The sequence below is a fragment of the Rhipicephalus sanguineus genome, chromosome 3, assembly GCF_013339695.2.
Source record: "Rhipicephalus sanguineus isolate Rsan-2018 chromosome 3, BIME_Rsan_1.4, whole genome shotgun sequence".
Classification (NCBI taxonomy): Eukaryota; Metazoa; Arthropoda; class Arachnida; order Ixodida; family Ixodidae; genus Rhipicephalus; species Rhipicephalus sanguineus.
In genome coordinates, this window is record NC_051178.1 from 19,324,975 (window position 1) to 19,348,003 (window position 23,029).

The window sequence follows — 23,029 nt, forward strand, 5'->3', positions numbered from 1 at the left end:
ATCCTAATGGACCACGAGATGCTGCACGGGGCTATGGCGATACCTTTATTTCCATCCATTATCACACCTTCGGAGTTTTAGCCTAGGCCATCTTTCGCAGAATACTGGGGTTCTGCGATCTGTCCTTATATTGTCATAGAAACTCGAACGCCATTGCTGCTTCGCAATAGGCGACGAAAATGACGACTTTGATTTCAGGCTGTTCCTCGAGCTGTCCTGGTGGCAGGCCCGTTGCCAGGGGGGGGGGGGGGCTAGGGCACCCCCCCCCCCTCCCGAACTTTTGATGACACACGGTGTTTTATCGAAAATAAATAATGAAAATAGGCGTTTTTTTTTTCAAATAATCAAGGCTTTCAGCAAGTGGGCCCCCCTCCCCCCCACCGCCCCAGAAAAACATTCCTGGCTACGGGCCTGCCTGGTGGTCTGTGCTGAAGAACTCTATTGACACAGCCGACTTCTGCAGAAAAAAAAAACATTTTATATAATGATACCGAAACGTGCGTTCACACGCAGCTGTAGAATAAATCGATCATTTTAGTTAAATTGCGAAGGGAGAGTACTAGACGGCTCCTTGCTATGATGCAACTCGAACACACATCCTTCATCTCGACTCTCGTTGAGCTCTCACTGTGAAAATGTTTCGCAGCATTAGGCAGAATTTAGTCTTTCTGGGGTTAACGGCACACCAGCCGAGTAGCGGCCGTCACTGAATTTCTCCCTTGCCCAAACATCGCGATGCGCCTTCGAGTAGCGGAGTGCGCGGAGAGGCGGAAACGACCGCTGTCCGGTCGGAGAGGAAAGAGAAATGCCGCGGCTTCCCGACCCGCTCGCCTCTGCCTGTCTCATTGGCCGGCCGGCTGCCACAAAAGCGTCCGGCGAGTCGGCGAGGGTCGCGAGTGCTCAGTGCGTCACCGTCTCGTGGGGACTCCGCCGCCGCGTGCTGCCTGTGGACTTTACCGACGGCCGTTGCGCAGCGGGAGATATGCTCAGGATACGACAGGTGAGTGCCGCGGCGTGCGCGTTTTCCCGCTCGCCACTGCATTGCCGCGAGCTGTCGGGCTTCTCGTCGGCACCGATGCACGGCACCGCGGAGGGCACCACCACTCAGAAGTCGATGGATACTAGCGTAACGGCGGTGCCAATCTCTGAATTCCTCATTAGCGCTTCCAGTGCAAGTCCTCATTTGGCATATCCACGCTTGTCATGTCTGGTCAGTGTCTTATCTCTCTGTTATTTTGTCGTTCGAATGAGTTACCTATGCGCAATTTAGGCGGAAGCTACAAACTCAAAAAGAGAATTTACACTTTGCGTAACTATAATATACTGCACTGAATGACGTAACAAAAGCGTCTGTATTACCGAGATATATATTAATGCACAATAATATAGAAACGTAACACCTGCTTAAGTATTCGTGGACGTCCCTTCAGATCGCATGCTGCAATCGGAGCCATTTAAGTACAGATTAACTCAGGTGCACGCCTTCGAGCTTTCGAACTCTCGAGTTCCTTCTGCTATATCATCGCTGTCAGAGTGTACTGCGTGTCTAATACGTGCAATGCCAAGAGGGAGGCGTGACAGCTTTGAAGGACGTCAGGTAAGATGCCCGCTCAATCTAGAAAGTGTGGAACCAACTCAATGCGTTCACCTGCAATCGCCCGATCGATAAAGTGGTGTGCTGCGAAGGAGGAGTTCGGCGGTTCCAATCCGGAAAATGCAAAAGCGCTCGTGCATCTTAGCTAAAGTACAGGTTAAGCACGCTGCGTGGTTTAGACTATGGTCTCCGTTCTCTTCTTGCGAGATGTCAACCACTGCTACAATTTTCATGCTTAGTTGCTTAGTAAAAACACCAGCACGCATTTTGTGCTTACCGCGCAACCTTCGATTCAAGTCTTTTTAATTTGTTGAACAAGGATATCTCAAGTTTCGCAGCATTAACTACGATTGCAAGAGGAATATTTGGTTCTGGCAGAAGAAGAAGAAGAACGTAAACTTCGTTGCCGAATAAATAGGATTCGAGTCCGGGTTTTTTAGGGGCGAAGCACCTTAGGGTCTTGGCTTGTCCGTTGTGTGGTGTCCGTGCTCACGGCACAGCACCGTGTAAAATTCCCTAAAAAAGGTTTAGCAATAGACTAATATCAATCATAATTGTGACGGAACAATATAAAACTCCTACAAGCACAAATCCTTTATACTAGTCGGCGGCTTCAACGTGCACATTATGAACCTTAGGACCAAGCTTTGTCGTCGACTCTTTATGCCACTTTATGTCACTCAATTTACATTATATGAGGAAACGCACGGGTAACATATTTGAGACATAAAAAAAGGTTGAACAGTACACTAATATCAATCATAATTGTGACGTAGCAATATATAACTTCTACAAGCACAACAAACCCTTTATACTAGTCGGCGACTACAACGTAGACGTTATTGGCCTCAGGACCTAGCTTCGCCCACTCGTCATCATTCACTTCGTGGAAATGCTTTCAATTTTTTAGTGGGCCTGAGACGCGGTTCCGAGAACTTGTCTCGAAGCGGCATCCTCGGCAGGCAAGAACATGAGATTACTGACTTTTTAACAATAAATAAACTGCTCTTTTTTGCGCTGCCGATGAACAAGGTCATCTCGCCCAATTTTGCTTCCCACGGCACTGAGTTGATTTCCAAATACTGTAATTATACGAAGAGCATTTCTAGTTTGGCTGCATGCTCATGCACCTGTTGAATCGCGTGTAAAATAGACAAATAGCGCACCAATTTTCATATAACTTCCTTGCATAAAAAATGAATTATGAAAACTTTTGTGTTTCATGAGTTACCTCCGCGTAAATTTTACCACAGTCGCGTAAAATATTTTTTCATAGGAGAAAATCACTGGAGACTTCTCCCACTGCATCATCGTTTCTTGATCAGCGGCCCTTATTTGATAGAGATATTGGTGACATATTCTTATTCATGGTTTTCTGATATGACTATGCTGAATTTCTATTTCGCTGGAAGGAGTTTTACGAACAAACTGAGTATGTGAAAAGGTACGAATGCTCAATGATTATAACGGTTGTGTGCGTGACCCCAGAAAATTCTGCGAAATTTATTTTTGAAGAAAAATCTTAGCACGGACTTTTCATGACCAGACTCGTTCACTCACGGTACGCCATTAACGGTACGCCATTAACGGCACTTATTAGATATGCCTGAATTTTGCTTATTTCAAGTTCTTATCTAGGTAAAGATGCTAGTTTCCTTATTTATATGTAAAAAAAAACGTGGAAAGGTAGGCTACGTTAAAGCCGGTTACCCCAACAACAGGACAGTAGTATAGAATAAACACACAAAAAGAAGGAAAACTAGAACAATTTAAAGAATAGTAAAACAAAAAAATAATCAGAAGCATTACGTTCATGTACGATGTGCGGCGTATAAAGAATGATCACAGTCCACTGCCATAGTCCGTACAGGGTGATCACATAGATTACTGCGAAAAGAGTCTGTACAGACAGTTTTTCATGCAGTTACATATATCATGACTGTGAGATATGTTCATTAATAACACAATGCTATAAAAAGGAGCAATAATGACAACTATAAACAGTTCATGAAGCTCATCGGTATTAAAAAATCACAAAGGGCGCTCACTGCGCGTCTTTGATTGTCAGGCTATGGCTACGGTCCAGGCACCTTGCTAATTGTAATTGGTCGTCTATCGAGGCTGTCGAACCTATCACTCATTTGAGTGCATTGCTCTTCGAAAGCGGGCATTCTACAATCACGTTCTCCATTGAAACATCGGCATTATCGCAGTCGTCGCTGTGTGTGGACGTTCTTCTTTTGATGCGGCACAAGAAGTGATGATGCCAGTTGCGCCGCAGCGGCCCAATGGCTACGATCTTCTCATACGGAGCATGTTTCAATCCCGGATTGTGCGGCCACTTTAGGATGGGGAATATATCATGGTTATAGATAAAACTGCATGTTTGAGTATATTACAGACGCCTAAAATTAATAGAGAGGCCTCCTCTAGCACAACTGTCGAGCTTTGTGGAGCGGTATAAGCGTTTATTTAACTTGCATTTGTCAATGCAAATTCGCGAATTTCTGCGTATGACTGAGCACATCTTTTAGTGACTAGCCACTATCCGTCAAGCATGGAAGATAAACCAATACGTGGCCATTATTGACGTACTCTAACCATCACTCCCGCAGTTAAGCTACGGAATGTACTATATACCGGTCCCGAATGGCGTCGTAGTTTCTGCTTTGATCAGCGGCGCTCCTGTCTCGTGCTTCTCTCAGGACACGCTGCTCGCATGACTTGGCGCTCCACTGCAAGATGCGTAACACTTTCTTGCGTGCGAACGCTTATTAGTTACACGTATCTATGAGCTTCACGCAGGTAAACGTGCAAAAATTGGACGTTCCATTCGCTACGCCGTCTCAAGTTTTTGACGCTTCGGTACGCTACTTAAGCTAAAACCGACCATGGGCCCGTATTGCGCAACCTGGTGCACTGTCCTGGTGCCAATTCGCCTAGACAGCAGCAGCAGAAAAATAAGAGGAACGATGCCGCCAGAGAACACCAATCATATTTGTAGCCAGCACATTTGTACTCCAATAGTGGCACAAAACGGAAAGCCCGTGTTGGAGAAGAGTGTTTTTACACCGCGACCGCAAGGGCAAGGCACCGCTGATGTTCTTGTCTTTCACGCAAAGAGGGAATCAGCTGCCCATGCGCGTAATACATATGCGTTAATATTATAAGTTCAGCCCCGGTGTGTTCTTCGCATTCATAAAGCTTTGCGATCATGCTCACTAATTGCACTTGATGTTTAACGAACGTATGAGCTTGCAAATTTTTCGCAGTTGTATTTGGGGTGCCATTGCTGCGACAGTGTGGCAAGGACGCGAGCTTGACACGAAATTGAGCAACCTTCCCACCTTCTCACCAAAGCATTTGTGATGTTCGGGATGTTGAAAACGGTGCGTTTCAATTGATTTACATTTATCTTGTGTCACCCGCGGACCTGGATGCGTAGAACTGCACCATGAACGGCGATGAAGAGGAATAGGCGAAATGGAAAAATACAAGACTCAATGGATTATGCAAACAGAGGAATAAATATAAAGTGTGTCTCAAAAAGACAAAAATACAGGGGTGACTTAAGCACAGCGAATACAGAGCGTCAGTTCCACTAACATCACGAAAATAAGTAATATCTCGGCAACCTAGCGAGAAACTCAAGAAAAGCTTGCAAACGCATGCGTTATAGTAATTCTCAAAAATAAAGCCGAAAAGACAATGCATTAGATTGAAACAATGTACAAGTGTTGCAAGTGCCATTATGGTTAAGGCAGCGCAAACAACACGAAGAGAGACAGCGAGCGCTTACTCTCACCCGAAGGCTTTTTTAGAAGAAACATGAAAAGAAAGTGAACTCAAACGGACTACGCAGTCGCCACCACGTAGAAAACTTGCCGACTAGCAAGATGGCAAGAAAAGCAAGAAAAGTTGACTAGACAAGCCTATAATGACCCCTTCTAATATATAATAAAGCTCTCTAACTTTAACCTTCTGGAAAGCCTATCAGTTGCGTCTCCTTCTTGGTCCGTGTTAACCACAATGAAACCTTACCAACTAGCCCAGTTGTCGACCTCGGTGTTTTAAGTTCAATTCAAGAGAAAAATTACACCATCTCCCACTAAAGGGAACCATGTGGGGATGCGAAGCAGCGCATGGGTCGACTTAAAGTTCCGTTCATCACGGGCACCTTGCCCGATGTTAACGCGTCCTTGCTAGTGGAAAACACCATGAATTCACTGTAGCTGTTGCTGTTACTCGTCCTGAACTCTTGCTGGAGCACGCCACGCGGGTTCATGGCGCGTCTGCAGAATATCGTTCACCTACGCAGTCACGTGATTGCTGAGAGAGGGTAAGGGGGAGAGGTCACAGCGTCTTACCCAGCCCCTTACACAGGCCCGAACGCGCTAGCGCGTGCCAGCCGACATGGTTTTGTCTGCGTTACGCCAAGCTAGGACAGCATACGCCAGCCCGGGCCCCTAAAGTGCTCTGTACGTATCATCATCAAGGCGGTCGAAGAACAAGAGGAAAAAGACTTCTTGGCGCGAGCGCGCGAGAGTAGGAGCATGCGCAATGGAGTGCGGGCGCCACCACCGGACAAAGGCACGAGCAAAAGCTGCTTTGCATCTAATAATCACTTTATTTTGAAGTGTCAATACACAGCCTACATTTTTAAATATGAAGAAAGAAACGTACCAGCGCTATGATTCAATACAAGACTTGAAGCCAGTCATTCGATTCAACAGAAAGTATTTTCGGGAAATACGTAATAGTGCGGTTCAGAAGGCGGCACACCGATATTCAAATTCCCTTGCAAAGGTTGTCCGCGTGTCACTTAAGTAGTGAGGAAGAACGGGTGGATGTACGGCACGCGGCTTTTGCGCCACTTATACGCGGAAATAAACAGTAGCCTTTTATGCTCCGCAACCAGACCGCTTTCCTTTCTCTCGAAAGCGTCGCTTCTAAAACAGCATCTTAACCAGCGTAACAACTCCCTGGAAGAAGCAGTTCTTCATACAATGATTTTTTTTTTAATTGAATAACCTTTGCGTGGACTTCGTGAGGGTAGAGATCATCGTTATGTATTTGAGTCCTTTTTTACCCATCGTCACAGATTCTTTGTGGTCCTCCCATTGAAAGGTTACATTAGTGAAAAAGAAAATCCGACAAGAATTCAGAAATTATTTACTTGTCTTGCAAACGAAGAATCTCTTCAAAAGAACGCTCGCTTTTGAAGAGCATTCACCACACTTCAATGCGTGCATCAACACTTATGCTGATGGCTGCCATGGTTCGCAAAAATTCAGCCCGCCCAAATAGCTGGTGAACTGATGGCGTTTAGAAGTGCGCGCATAAATGTAAACGATGGCTGCAGGCCGTCGAAGCTGTTTTCTGCTGGAAGTGACGAACCATGGCATGTGCCAGTTGCTATCTTCTTATGTGACTTCCGCGACACAAAAGAATTACGGCGCATACTTAATAAGCTTTTCGGAGACAATCTACACCTCGCTGGGTTCGGCCAGGTCGCGTTGGTTTCAATCGGCCAAAGGAGCCTTGAGATCAAGAGATTCGGCGCATCAGCCTGGGCACAAAGCTATGCGTCGCACAAAAGCGTACTCCATTAGAGTGCGCTGCATTTGCACTAACCCGCTGTTTGCGAGACCGTGGGCAAATGCCGTGGCGCTGTTGGACGCTTTTGCTGACCTTGCGCACTACAAATGCAAACTACGCGAAGCGACTCCGCCTCACGTATGTTCATGCGGCTTTCACTACGGCTTTCATTTACTCCTGCATCTTCCCACTGAAACGAGCTGAATGGGCTTGAAAGACGGGGACGAAAACGAATGCGAACGGGCGAGGCAGTCTTGCGTGGAATTTCAGCCTAACGTCTTTGTGCGTACTCATGTTGTTGTCGGGAAGATTGCCAGATATTCTCGTGCACAATTAACTTAAAGTACTCAGGTAATTTCTTCGAAGAAGGAGCACAAGCTAAGTTTGAAAAAAACATTGGCATGTCCTATTTGCTAGCAGATTTACTGAAAAGCGATCAAACTTTTCTTACGATGTCACTTGTAGGGGAAGGTTCTATCTAGCTACGTCGCTGGCACTTGGGAATGACGAAAAAGTTTATTATGTGGCAATAAATTTGCTCTGTTCACACAAAAACTTTATTGAGACCTTGGGTACGCGATAATCAAGCAAAAGCGACAGACAGGAAAGACCCCATTCACGTTCTCTCACCTCTACAACGCAAGATGCTTCATTCGAAGACGTTCCCAACGGAATGTGCCGTGTACTTGGCTTCATATTGACATAGAGTTTCTACACAAGCATTCTAAAAGCTGCTCGAGCAGACCCTGCTTTGAGACGCTTTTTCTTGAGATGACCACGGCCGAAGAATAACCGCATAGCTTTGACTAAATGATTTCTTTTCAGCGCACATTTGCAGTTTCGTTCTGTTTGACCGTTCGGTTGCTGCACTTCACTCATCACAATTGTCTAAATGATGCTTTAATGTTATCGACTAGTCACAATGCACCACGCAGAGGCTTACCAAATTAGCCAGCCTAATACGAGATATGAGACGGCTATCGAACATTAGAGGGAGCTTATTCGAGATCCTACATACTAATTATAGAATTCGAACCGTCAGCAAGCCCACCAAATGCGTTTTGAAGCTTGTACATGTGCACTCTTAACAAGTATAACTTGAAAAAAAAAAACATTGTCCTCTGGCGCATTTCCTTCTTTGTTTTTTTTTTAAATCATGTACCAGTAGCGGCAAAAATTTGCTGTCGTGCTGAACAAACTTTTGAATGTAGATATAGTAGTAAACGTTTACCATGTGTTAAGTTTCTTAGTGAGTAATAGTATGTTTTTACTGCCTTTACAAAGTTTTCTCAGTGATTCCTGAGAGTTATTTCTCAGCATAGAGGTTCTTGTGGCTGCAGTGCTAGTGTTTATTTACTCCCGTAACTCAGTCTTCGCGGCTATTTCTGATGCTCAAGAAGAGCAAAAAAAGATAATAAAACAATAAACATAAGGGCTGATATCTCACCTGAGTCATGGCATTTACAATTAAATCAACATCAAAGGACGCATTATCGGTCACACATACAGAGATAAGCATACAAACATGCACAAACCCATTGCAAATTTAAATTAAAACACCGCATATGCCGATAGCTCGTGCCATACCCTCTCGAACAGCCGGGCATATAGAGCGCGATATTTTGACCTGCCATGTAGTGCGCGTGGGAGACTTCTGCTCTGCGCGATTAAGCAATAAACATCGACGGCGTACGTGTAAGCATAAGGTGGGCTATACGTAGCCACGAATCACGCCGATCAGTTGATATAAAAAGAGCGAGATCTACAACATATTTTTTTCATTCTAATTATCGACTCGCACTCCGTCGTGTCCACCGCGCAAGTGTTAGTAGTGGTGATGCACAAGTCCACAAAATATAGCTAAACAAGCACAAACACAGCAGCGGCACATATTCAGGAACGCTTGCGAAGGACAGCTCCGCCGCGCATTTACCGGATGCTTGGCGGTGGCGTCGCTAGGCCTTTTCGAGGAGCACGGCTATACGATAAACGGCCGCTGGCGGTTGCAATATGCATCTCGTGTGCAGTTTTTGTCGTTGTTATTTTAGACACCACTGTAAAATAGATGTGCGCTCTCCGCGGCGCCTTACGGAGCGATGTATACTTGCAACGAACGAGATGGCTGGCAGTATCGCCTTTCACCGTGCTCGTACTCGCAGTGCACCGGCGGCCACAGATTGGTTGGCTGCTCGTGTCGGTGCTCGCCTTCGCGCCAGATGTTATACGGCGGTTGCCGCACAGAGAAAAAGGCGCAAGTGAAACTGTGCTTTATTCCCACAGACATTGTTTTCTGTGAAAAGAAATGTGCGCGACGTTTATCTCAACTGCCTTGTTTTTCGGAAAAAATAGGCCAGAGAGCGGGTTATCAAAGTTGACATGATGAAAGTTAATTACCCTGTATAACGACATCAAAAAGTTAGTCTAGGTAATCTTTTTATTAGGGAATTGTCCGGTGTCGATCCGGCGATAAAACGGTGACTTAAGTTGGCGTGACTGCTCCGACCCATTCTCCGAACGGCAAGAGAAACTTGACGTGCGCGAGCAGCAACCACCTGGCAGCCTGAGCACGGCGTACGCCTTGCTGCTGGGTCGCTTGCGTTGATGGGCCTTAAAGAGGCCCTCTTTACCGTATAATCAATGAATTACCTCATCATCGCAGATTATTGCCGCATGATTCGCCTGCCGCAAACATTTTTAGAATCCGTCAAATACGAACGGAGTTATCAAGATTTGTCACACGCTCTGGGCACTCTCCTTTCGTCTCAGCGCGAGCGCGCACATTGTGAGGCAGGAGGGAGTTGCATGAGAAGAAGCAACAAGCTACGTCCGTACGTGACCCCGAGCACTTACTTCCTTGCTTTGAACGCGCAGCTCACTTGCGGTGTGGTCACGTGGTTAAATCGCGGCACGGGCTCGTCACGGTAGACCGCAGCGGCCGCGGTCACTATGCTGCTCACGATGCTCAAATCAGCCAATGGCCGTATCCTAGTGCTTTTGAGTATATTACTAAGTTTATTTCGGATATATGGCATCATCTGTCGAGAGAATAGTGAGCGATTTCGAGCTGTTTTTGAAGTTTAATTGTAAACTGCGTGCCGCGTGCTTCGCTATAACGTCTGGATGACGCGTTCGCAGAATTCTCGATTACTGATCGGCAGCATTTTATCACCACGTACGATTACTTGAATTGTTCACCCGTGCCAATCATCCCCGGGAGTCCACCGCGGTGGATCAGTGGTTGCGGTGCTCGGCCGCTGACCCGAAGGTCGCGAGTTCGATCCTGGCCGCTGTGGTCACAGTTCTGTGGAGTCTAAATGGTAGAGGCCCGTGTGCTGTGCGATGTCAGTGCACGTTAAGGAACACCAGGTGGTTGAAATTTCCGAAGCCCTCCACTACGGCGTGCCACAACTACGGCGCCACCAAACAATCGGGCGGGAAAATAAGATCTGCGTGTTTTTTTCGCAACTCGCTCCACCCCTTCCGCCGGCTTTGAAACCCGTTACAAAGTTTCGAGGTCTGCCGTTGTGGATAGTTGTGTTGAGGCAGCGCCTCCTGGTTGAGGTGAGCGTTGGCTAGCGTCAGACCGCTGTGTGCTCGTGCGCCGCGATGCTTTACGACTCCCGCAGTTCGTGCATCGTGCTCTGTTGCTCGAATGTTGCTCGAACAAGTCCCGCAAGATTGCTCTCGCTCTCAAAGAACGAGAGGTGAGCGTGCCGTTTGCACCGCGATTTTCATTGCGCTAATTCATGTCCATACGGACCAGCCGTTCTGCAGCGACCCAACGGTTAATTTTTTTTTTTTCAAAGATGGCTAATTTGAAAAGAGCGCGATGTTGCGTTTATACGGTAATGCCGACAAGGAGCGGACAAAAAGCGCATGAGACACAACTATCGTTCAACATTTCCAACTCTCATGGAGCCACGTGCTTGAATGTGTCCTTTGCGTTTGCTTCCTCTGTCTTTTTATCTCTTTCTCTCTCTTACTTTCTCTTTCTGTCTTTCTTCCATTTCTTTATCGCTATTTCTCTCTCTCTTCCTGTGGTATGGTTCTTTCTTTGTTTCTCTCTCTTTCTTCCCTTTTTTCCTCTATATTTCTCTCTTTAATTCAACGCTATGCTTTACTCGCTCCCCTCCTTCTCACCCTCACTTCCCAATCCCGCCACCTTGATATATTATACTACACAAGGCCATGCTATGCTATGCCAGCATACCTGGCTAGCGGAGTGGTTAGGACGCTCGCTTCCGGATTGTGGTTACGCAGGTTCGAATCCCGCCTCGCCAAGAATTTCTCACTTTCTCTTTCTTTTTTTCGCTGTCTATTTCTTTCTCTCTGTGTACTCGTTCCCTCACCCATCAGAGCAATTCAATCCCGCGCCGGAGAAATCGGCTCACGTGTTTTGGGAGCGAAACAGAGGATGAAGAAGAGGGCTGAGAGGAAGAAGAGGACAAAGAGAGAGCGTGCTGATTCGTGATGATGATAGTTTCTGTTCGCATTACCCGGCGCAACGGAAAGCTTTAAGAGCTCCCCTCACGCGGCAGGAGGGGGGGGGGAGGGGAGGGGAGGCGCCGCGCAGCAGCTGTACCTATTACCGTGACTACGTACACCGCGTCTGCCACGATCCTGAGCCCTCTGCCTAAGGTGAACATCTTTTAAACCGAAACCGATAGTTTCTATGACCTAAGCAGATATCAAACAAAATAATCTGGCTCTACCGAAAGGCACATGTTGCAGTTTTTTTAACACGAAAGTGGTTTATGCCGGGGTCCACCAAGACTTTCATGACGTATTTCCGTCACGGAAATACGTCAGAAAAATGAACGTCATCAGAGGGCAAAGAAAAAATACTATTACAAAAAATTCCGTTGACAGGAGTCGAACCAACGGCCTCTAGTCCCGCGGCGATGGCTAGCGGGGGTTTAGCCCATTTATCGCCAAACACATAATGGAGCATACATGAACGCGCCTTTTATCTTTCACACTTTCATGCCGCAGTGCTCCTGGATGGATGGATGGATGGATGGATGGACGGATGGATGGATGGATGGATGGAAGAATGGATGGATGGATGCCATAAGCGTCCCCCTTATAACGCGGTGGTGACAGGTGTGCCAAGAGGCCCGGAAAAAAAAAAGAAAGAAAAACTTCGTTGCCTCCACAATTAGCTCCGGCAACGCACCGTTGCTATCACCATCCCATTTGGCACGTTTCCAATAGAAGAAGTGTAATTTCGTCAACGCTCTCCCAATCCTCGCTAATAGCATCCATCCATATCGAAAAAGAGCTTTCCGACGCTCGCCTGGCTGTCGCAGCGCGTTCCCCGTTCGCCATGTGAGAATTAAAAGCCAGGCTACAGGGAAGACACGAGGCTCGTCGCGTTCCTCTTCGCGTTTCACGACGCTTCGAAGGAGTGCATATCGAGTATCAGTGTTTACTATGCGCTTCTTGATGCCATCTTTGCGCGGAATTGACCATATGCGGTGTCCTGGTATATCTTGAGAACTTCAGCTACGGAAACGGTTAAATCATGATCATGGGCGTTAGTCCTCGGTACGGTGATGTGCCACTACGCGCCAACGTAGGTGCGTCCACATCAAGCGGTGCTGTATCTGCCAAAGAACCATTGACATTGTGCAAGCTCTCACATACCAATGCACTATAAACAATCAAGTACTTCTATGACGACACGTTTCACTTTCGTGTTATACCGACTCCTATGACGGAGGGATCAGCCATGTTCTTTTTTTTTTTTTTGAACACGCGTGGCATTTACCGAGTCCACTTGCCTTGTGCGTGTGAGACATGCATGGAGACGTACTTCTGTGCATTTTTTTTTAAATTTAGTTGCACCGTTGTTGATTTTGTTGCGGCGCCAAAATATATCCTCGTGTTAACAAAGCCAAAGAAGCTGTTTAGAAAGCGCAGTATAATTAAAAATCGACAAGCTTCTGCTACTAACAGGAACAAGACCGGGAGCACTCGTGCGAACACCTCAGCATGCAAGTTTTGTCCCCGTTCCGCGTCGCCGCATGGACAAGGTGCTAGCTGTAGTGAGAAGGGCGACGCTTTGATTGATGTCGAACTTCTACAAAGCGTGATTACGAGTAAATATCTCTGCATAGAACGCACAGGAAGCATGGCACTCGTACATAACACTACAGATCGTGTTTCTTGGAATGAAAACTCTCAGAACTGCCACTTTGGAACTGTTCTAACTTTCAACAAGGCCTGCATGGCCCGAATAAAAGTTCTCAAGGCCATTTGGCTTACCACCAAGGCGAAACACTGTGATATAGTTGGGTGAGATCGACCGCCATCGACAGTATTTGTGCAATATAGAAACAGAAGATGACAAAACAAGCCAGGGAACCAAGAAAAGAAGCTAAAAGTTGATTCGTGTGATCGTGTGATGACTATATGGCTAGTTTCTACTAATTAAATTGTTCAGTGCATCTTGGTTTTGAAGAAAAGTGAAAGAAACTAGTTTTTCCTCTTTAACTCTCAATATCTCAAACTAAATTTTTTTTGTTACATATGCCTAATTTTCAGCACAACTTGAAAAATCAGAAGGGTGATGTTTTACCAGAATAAACCAAGCACCAATACAAAGCTACTGATGTGTACGTATGCAGAATAGTAACCATTTTTTGGCAGTTTTATTGAAAAATAATGACAAAATTTTATTGCTTTGTTAAAAAACTGGAAGATGTCAACACTTGAAATAGAATTGTAATTCTAGCTCCATTGCAATCAGACACGCTGACGAATAAAATGAAACAAATCAGAATGCGTTACATATAGCGGTTTGAGAGAAAGTGAGTCTTAGAGAAGCCGTAAAATACATGACACTACATGGCAACCTATGAGTTTTTACGTTTATTTATGCTTATACGGCGCACATACACGCTGCGTTGGTGTGTGAGCGTACATCGATCGCTGTCTGTCGTTAACTGCTGTTAGTTCGTTGCACATATACACCGTATGGCAAACTCTTCTCCTTCTTCTAGCGCGTCGCCGGTTAAGACAGGCGAGGCTGCTGAAAAGGAGGAAAGAGGAAGTTGCAAGATGCATTAGATCAACCGACGGAACTCGTGTGTGGCTCAAAGTAAAGCCCCCATATCTGAAGCGTTTAGCGCAGAATTATGAAGACGGGACAAGTAGGGAGAACACGTACACAGGCGCTAACTTTCAACAAATGATTTATTTGAATCCGGATAACACATATTTATACACTTGAGAAAAAATCACGCATGCGCAGGTACAGTACCGTCGAGGAACACCAGTTATTTGTTAGTAAAACTTGTTGTTGGGCTAGTTGGTGCATGTTACAAGAAAATTCGACGACGCACACCACCGAGGAAAGTAGGCGAAAGGAAAGAGCATCAAGCATATTAAGTTGCTTAAACAGGTATCTGCTGACTAGGTTCTGCCACGAATCTCTTTCGCTTACAATACACCGGAAAGGCTTCTCAGGCTTATGTGTCTTCACGCTGAAAAAAATTGACAACACACCTAGCTTGGCAGCATTAACAGATTTAGAAAGTCTTGTAAGCTCAAGCTCTTTACAACGCAACGTGGCCTTGGCTTTTACCTTATTCACTTGGACAGTCACCGGTTTGAAGTTCTTTTCTATGGCCGCTGCCGCTTGTTCGCTGAAGCACCTTGACGCTCTTTCCTTTCGCCTACTTTCCTCGGTGGTGTGCGTCGTCGAATTTTCTTGTAGTTATTTGTTAGTTAGCGATAGTGACGGGGTGCTAACACAAGCTTCGCCAAGCCTGTGAATAGTTGACGATTCAATGATTAGACGAGTAGTTTCGTCAGGGTGCCTACGGACACTGAAACATTTATCAAAAAGCGGAACGCAACCACACTCGCTGCAGTGTATGGCTAACCAGTCATCGCTGCCTTTCCTGACATTGTTGCAGTGCTCCCTGAGCATGTCATTGTGTTTGGTGTTTCTTTCGTATCATAAGCGCGCGCCTGTGTCTTGTCAATCACGGTTGTATACCTGGTTGTTCGGTTGTTGAGTAGACCTAAACGGCTGGGATATATAAAAAAGGATGCCACACGCAATTAGTGAACAATATTCCCATGGTGGAACATGAGCTTTCAGCCTCCTGTGTTGAGGCTTTATGCTATCGGAATCCACTACGCCACGGGCGCTTGCCTCATTAGGAAGTATTCGATCGAGAATATGCTGCACTGCAAGCAAGTACGTGGAGGCGCTCGGCAAGCTTTTATAACGCAGACGGAGTGTCGTCGAGTCGCCGCTTTGCTGCTAGAATTGGCAAGGACTTACTTGCATAACAACATGTGTGCCCGCAATACGTGCAGGTCTAGGGGTGTCTCCTTCCTTTCACTTGCGGCGTAATACGTGTATACGATTTTTGCACGAAGTAAAACACTTCGAACACTCCTTGTCGACCAAATCTGCTCAAGCGTTATTCACCTTTTGTATTATTAGAATGCATTGTTATGACGCATACATTAACGACATGGTGACATAAGCTTTGCGACACCAGGCCTTTTAGAGAGTAGCCTTTGTCTCTTCTTTTAGTACAGCACGAACGACCATCTACGCATAAGCATTGATTAACAGTATTATCACTGTAAACTGAAAATAAGTTAACAATTTGCTAGGCTTTCATGTATATTATTTCATTAAAGTATGGTATGGACTAACTTTACGAATAGCGCGCAGAGACGAGGACAAGTGCCAAAAGTGTCCTGTTCATGTCTTGCCCTTCTCTTTGTGTGCGAGCGCTGCACCAATTGAATATGCGTGCCGTTAACTTTACTACAATAGTATTTTTGTCATGATAGCTGTATGGGCTCGCACATGTAGTCGCCTTGATGTCCACCGGCAACTGTCGTAGCAAACTCCAGCTACCTTGAGACAAATTTGTAAATGTAATAAAAGGACCGATAGCTGGCATGTACTTCGTCCTGTTCACCGAAGTGGCAACAGGAAGGTTCACCTGCAATCTATTTTGCCGATGCTACAGAACACTGCGCATGGAGGGCATGATTAGCATGATGAGCATGCGCATGGAGAGCAGTGACGTGAACCAACGGGTCCACGTCACTGTTTGACGCATAACCAGAATCAATACAATTGAAGAAGGCGGTGAAATACTGAGATAGGAAAAAAAGGTCAGTTTCGCCGCAACTGCGAAGCAATGAATGCGATAGCAACAAATTGGAATGTAACGCGAAGAACGGAAAGCAGCTCGAAATTGCCAGCGCGTCGCTCGAGCCCAAAGGACGCACGAAAAGAACGCACACAGGACGAGCGCGAACTATCATGCGTCACAGCTCGATACTTGAAGCGCACTGCTGAAACCTAAAGCAGGACGCACGAAACGAACGAACAGGTATACAAAGGACGGGCGCGAACTAAACGTCGCAGTTGTTACTTATTTCTGTTTGAACAACGCGCTCCTTTTGCAGATGTGGCCGCTGCAGCGAGCGAAGAGACCTTCGTACGCTCTGTGACTTCAGCGCGGACATCGCGGGGAAAGCACAAGACATACAACCCCCCGCTCTACCCGGCGCCCGTCCCCCTTCTTTCCTTGCGATAAGCGCACGAAGGCGACCACGCCCTGTAGGGCAAATAGCATCGGCGTTCGCAGGAGCGGGGCGGCGACCTTTAAAGCCCAGCGCTCAGCGCGCTCTTCGCGCCAACTTGTTGGTAATGAAGAAACGCTCATAAGCGCCTGCCGTCTCTGAGTCCGGCCAGCTGTAAAGAGTGTGTATATAACGCTCGCCGTTCGCTACTTGGACGGTCTGCGTTTCGTGGCGTAGTGGCTAGCGCCACGCGCTGCCGAGCGACAGGTCCCTGGTTCGCTTCCGCACTTCGGAAGCATATTTCTTAGTCATCCTGGGAGTCGAATTCATGCAAAGCGGTAACGGCTTATACCTTCTTTTATTGCTTTGAGCCAAGCGCTGCGAGTTGGACCGACTTCTTGGGCGCGTTGAGTAGTTATGGGGATATCGCGGGCATGACAGGCACGTCGGCTACACTGGCGCCCAAAGGGTACCTTACAATCCACATCACGGTCTACAGGTGTCACATTTATCAACACTAACTGCACGCTACGGTGCGATAACGTGGACATCGTACGGAGTGATTTTCGCCGTATTCAAGAGGGTCGAGCAATGGTTGACATAGAAGTTCATATTTTTACGGAGGTTAAGTGTATGTAATGTCTATTGAAGATTTATTACAGCGGATAGCCAATGCTGCAACCACGATTCACGTTGCCGCGACCTTACGAGTGTACAGGACCTGGATCTAAAAGAGTAGCGCTTTCACCAGCAAAGAGAAGATGAAAAGAACCGTAGAGGAGAACGCTTTGTTGCAATTTTCAAAAGCAGCCGTACGGCTTTTGTGACATTCCGGTAGTGTTGGCGAGGCAACATTTTACGGGGAAAGTCTAGAACCCACGCGGTGCGGGCGCGGCCTTGCTTTTCAGCTCGCATTCCAGAGCTCAGCGAGCGGACACTGTACAGCATAGCAAATGCTAACTCGGTATTGCCGGGCATTAACTTAATGCGTGGACATTTTTTTCTTTAAAATAGAGAAACAGTGCCACTTACTTCGCTTACCCTAAGCGGAACATTGCATTACAATGTTTTGCATGTCATATGTTTTGAGAACGTCGGCCACGATCCTAATGACGCAGCATTGGCGTGACGGAAGCAACAGGATCCGTGTATAACCAGCCGAGCTAAACGTGTCGAATAGGAAACTTCACATGCGTACTAGACGGACCCGACGGGTCCGTCCAGTACGCATGTCACGCTTCTCTCTCCTCCCCATGTACGCTTCTGTCTCCTTCCCATGCGTTTAATGCCAGTTTTCGTAAGTAGGTAATAGAATTGACAGTATCTTTATCGAGCCAAGCATATGACGCTTGACTGAGTAAGCGAGGTTGTAATAAGTCGGTGTGTTGCGCAGACTTCAGCCTTATCAAGTTTGCTGTAAAATTGTAGTTTCGGTCGCATACTCCAAATGCCTACATTTTCACAGAAGTACGACGAACTTTCTTAAACGCTCAAAAAATTGGTTCAGACGTTTGTCTTGTGCATACTATATTTCTATTATGGTGCTCATTTTAAAAACGTGAGCACATTAAAGAAATACATTGCTGTCTGCGCATAGAATAATTAGATGGCTCATGGCTAATGTGTTTTTACTTTCTTGTTAATTAATATAAAATCAGATATAGCCTACTTTATGTTGCTTCATAAGCTTCTGCGCCTTGTGAGTAGGAAGCGATGGCAAAAATACTGTTTCCACTTATTCTTTTTTACCGATCAGATGAATTCTCTGTACAGAATTGACTACGCAATCTTCAGTGGCTTTTTCGAGACTGCGAAAACCAACGGGAGTGATAGATCACGGCGGTGAACACCGAGAAAATATTTTGTGAGAGGCAGCCATGTAACCCGTTTATAGAAGCGCACGACAATTTGGCAGGGCTCGATAGCCATGCAGGGAAGATTGCGCACGGTCCGCCGGTTCTCCAGCTCTATCCATCTAGCGCGCGTTCATAAAACACAGGCCACATTGTAGATTCTTGCAGAATATTCGGCAGGTGAGAACACTGATTTCATCACCTAGTTCTCGACGCTGCTGTTCTTATCCTGTACACTGAAATAACTGCGCATATAAACACGTCCCCCACTAAGTTCATCTGAATATCCTGAGGGTCGCTTGCAAAATACCCTGTCGGCTTGATCGTTTTCATATGCTTTCTTGCATTAACGACGCCGCTCCATATCCTTCTCTTGACGCGGTACTCAGCTCCCCTTTGTGTGCGAAGCCTGCTGTCATATTGTTTGTTACCTTGTCTATCACCACTAGATTTTCGCAGGTTAGTGATAGAAAGTCATGACCAACTACTATCATGAATTCGTTGAAAAATTTTTGCAGAGCAAAGCTTTAAGTAGTAACGTATTTATTTATTCAACTTATTCAATAATACTGCCGATCCCATTCGAGATTACTGCAGGAGGAACATGTATTAGGGTATAACGTACCGAAGTTCATAAATGAGAGACTAAAACAAAAAAATTTATTAGTACACTGAAAATTAGTACAACTTACAGAGACTGCTGCAATAACTATACAATAGCGTCCGTTGGACACCGCAGCAGGTCGAACAAAAAATGGAAGTATTTCGCGTGATTATGCGCATTTTGAGATGCGTACACATAAGAATGAAGAGGGGAAAAACGCATTCAGGCGCAGCTGATACATTTAACTACAGTAAAATAAGTACAGTATTATAATATAGACGCGCATACGCGTTATAAAAAATGATTTTGATGCTAGCGCTGTGCTGATGCGTTGGAGAAAATAACAACAACAACCAAGACAAGGGAGAGAAATAAAGACAGAAATAAAAACAGAAATAAAAAACGGCGCCTAGACTGGTTCGGCTAATGAACATTGCATGGTAAAGTATAGTTTCTAGGAGGAAAAAGACAAGAAACAGAAGCCCCATTGCGACTGTGTGGTAATCGCGACTTTTTGTAATAATGTTACAAAAATGTTTGTGGATTTAGTATTAGCGATCGATTTATCTAATTCATTCCATTCGCTAATCACCACAGGAAAATAAGGGTATTTGAGGCAGTTCGTGCTGGCTGAGTATTCAGAAAGTGTTCGGCAGTGTTTGCGTCTTGTCGGTCTAGAAGTGTTAAATGAGATTAACTTAGTGGTATCAATCTTAATGTCTCCATTCAGACTTGATACTATTCTAGTGTTTGCCTACGAGTGGACATGCCCATGATGTAACTGGTTCTTTTGTAACCACGCACTGTCCTTTAGACTCCCCTGCTATCTCCCTGTTCCCACTCTGCACTGTTGACTTCGATGATATCCATTCATAATACCTCAAAGGTCCCACATGGGACATTACATGAGGGGTGGGCGAACGAAAAAACTGGCGGGTCAGGTTAGGTTTCATGTCTTGAAAGATGGTCTTCAATGGCAGCTTTGAATTGAGCAATGTCGGTGATGAGGGCGATATCGGATGGAAGGGCATTCCATTCTCCGGCAGTATGCAGGAAAAATGAACGTTGGTAGGTGGTCGTATGTGCACGTGGTAGATATACAGCATTTTGGTGCGAGTGGCGAGAGGAACGATGTGCAGGAATGATGATTTGGTTTCCTGGAGGCAGCGAATGGAAAAACCTAAAAAATAATATTAGACGAGCAGTCTTGCGGCGAGAAGAAAGTGAGGGGAGGCAGAGCTGGGATTTTAGGGCGGATACACTTGATCTGTAGGAATAATCGGAAAGAATGAACCTGGCAGCGCGGTTCTGGACTGATTCAAGGGAATTGTTTATATTAACTTGGTGATTGTCATAAATAGATTGTCATAAATATCCTTTGCGTGCCAACGGCACAAAGCATTGCCTTTGATCGTCTTACAAAATCTTACCATTAGCTCAAAAGTGTTATCCATTTTACCAATGAATGACACCACCAATATTTTCTGACAAAAGCCCTACAACCTGAACATTCGTTCAACCCACAAGCTGCGCCTAGGTGGAACATTATAGGCATAAGTTAAACTACGCAGTGGTTCATGCAGAACAATAGATGGTGTCACGCAAAGCGGAAAATGAAGTGACATCAATAGATGGTACGGCGCTCGCTCCGTTCTTTCGGCACTGCGCTCTTGCCCTCTATATATTTCCCTTTAACACTCGTTACCGTAAGAATGCTATCATAATTGTGCACTGTCGCATTCAGAGCTAAAGAAGCGGCGGTTTCGGAGCAGTTTCCAGGCTTTTGTGTTATGCATGCTATTTCTTCAAGCAGAAATATTTTCTTCACTCAAAAGAACAAAAGAGAGGGCTGGAATATTTATTTGTGCATTTTTGATCAGCTTCTTTTGCGCACCACTCTGCAACACGACAGGAACAAGACAAATTGCAATAAGCATATTTTTCAACACTACTAATTGAAAACTACAGGAACCGTAGTCCGTGTGTATATTACACGCAGCAGCTGTGCAACCTACGTCGGTATAGCCAGTGCATGCATATTTGCATTTCTCGCGGCTACATTGTTGCGCTGTGTGAAATATATTATCAAGAAAAAGCCAGATACACAGTAGCTCGTCTTGTTGATCTAGCAGCGCATATAAAATTTTAGAAAAATAGCCACCCGCTTGCAGCCGCTTGCAGCCTCATGCGACAGCTCAACAGGTGCAGCTGAATAACCTGTCTGAATGCGACACCAGGGCAGGGTGCCCAGCCGAAGTTGCGCAGGTTCGGCTGAGTTTCGACCTGCCCTATTTCGCTCTGGTTCGGTTCCGAATCGGAGTAATAAACATTTATCATCGCTCCGAAGGCGGTTTGCAATACTTCATAACATCACGAGACAGTTCGGCACTGTAAACTTGCGCTTGGATACGTTGCGCTGTACAATTGACTTCGATGTCCTGAGATGAAATGCGCTAAGCAGCGCGACTGTGGCGACACTGAAGTGACAGCAACAGTATGTTCAGCGCTTACACTGCATAGTGTTTCGTTTAAATTATTGTTGTTCTTAATCACGCTCTGAGGCACACGAAGTGCACATCCGCATGTTTGCCGCAAGTTGGAAGAAGTAAGCTGGGTGGTAGACTGGAAACATCGGTCGATGTTTTTACATATTATAAGTGGCATTTAGTGAAGTAGCTATGGCAAGCACACTACAGCCTTCTTATGAGCACTGCGGCACATGACAGGCACGTGCTGAACGTCGACGAGTCCGACCATGAGCTCTCTCTTTTTCCTCCGCTTATTTCTAACAATTCTAATTTATAATAATAACTAAGAACGAAAAATAATCACAAGCTTTTATGCGCACCTTCTAATAGCAAAATTTTCGAGCAGGTCAGAAAACAAATGCTAGGCAAAAACGAACGTGAAGTATCGATTAAATGAAATAATATGAAAAGTTTGATAGAATGTGTTCGGAAACAAAACTGGTCCCATAGTTTTACCTGTACACCACATATGACACGGCGGGAAGAAATTTTGTGCACGATCACATTGAAATTGATAATAATGAGAGTAGCACTGCGTCGAAGGTTCACCTGGCGAGGGGTGCAGTGCTCGCCGAGTCGATGGTTGTGGACCATCGATGGAATACTAACTTGTTGGGATCTGTAAAATAAGTTGCGTTCTCTAAGTAAAGGCAGCGAATATACAGGATACATAAAATCGAGACATGCTTAGTCAACAACGGGCGGCTATTCCACATAGACGACTTCATGTGTGTGTTTGTTTTTGAAACATTGACTTTTTGGAAACTTCATAAGTAACTTCCTTCATCACCTAGTTACGTGTGCTCTTTCATTTTCGAAGCTGGCAGTAATTTTTTTACGTTCTTTTCATGGCCTGAAACGCACCTGACGCTGAGATAAGTCTTCAAGTCATGTAATATATCTCGCTAGGGAAAGCGTCTGGCGAGCTACATAGAAATGTGAAATAGTCCGTGGGTTTCTAGAATAGTTTCACGTACTTCGTTTTTTTTGTATTTTTTAACACCCCTCTTGCATTTTGATGATAACGCTCACCTTCTTCAAACGTGCTCGATTGCATAAATGTTCCAGTTCGAGCGCACCGGTCTGCCCGCTGAGCGACGCGGCTAACATACAGACGCGGCTCGCAAGGAAAGGAAGGCTGCTCGCAGGGCCGTCGCTTTGCCCTGAGGACAGATTCCTGCTGCGCCGCCACGACGAAAGCGTTTCGTGCGCGTTGGCATAGGAAGCCGGAACGTCTTTCGCCTGGCGGATATCTTTTCCGTTTACTTTGCGCGACGTCGGAAGTTTG

The 23,029-nt window shown here is 45.7% G+C and overlaps 1 protein-coding gene across 1 annotated transcript in view; it reads left to right on the plus strand.

Moving 5' to 3' along the window:
- Nucleotides 1-904: 904 nt before the first annotated feature.
- LOC119385291 (uncharacterized) overlaps nucleotides 905-23,029 on the plus strand; it is a 176,318-nt gene continuing 154,193 nt past the window's right edge. Inside the window, exon 1 of the mRNA XM_037652763.2 lies at nucleotides 905-1,000. Within this exon, the coding sequence (XP_037508691.2) occupies nucleotides 983-1,000 (18 nt within the window). The 5' untranslated portion in view covers nucleotides 905-982. The remainder of the gene's footprint in view (nucleotides 1,001-23,029) is intronic.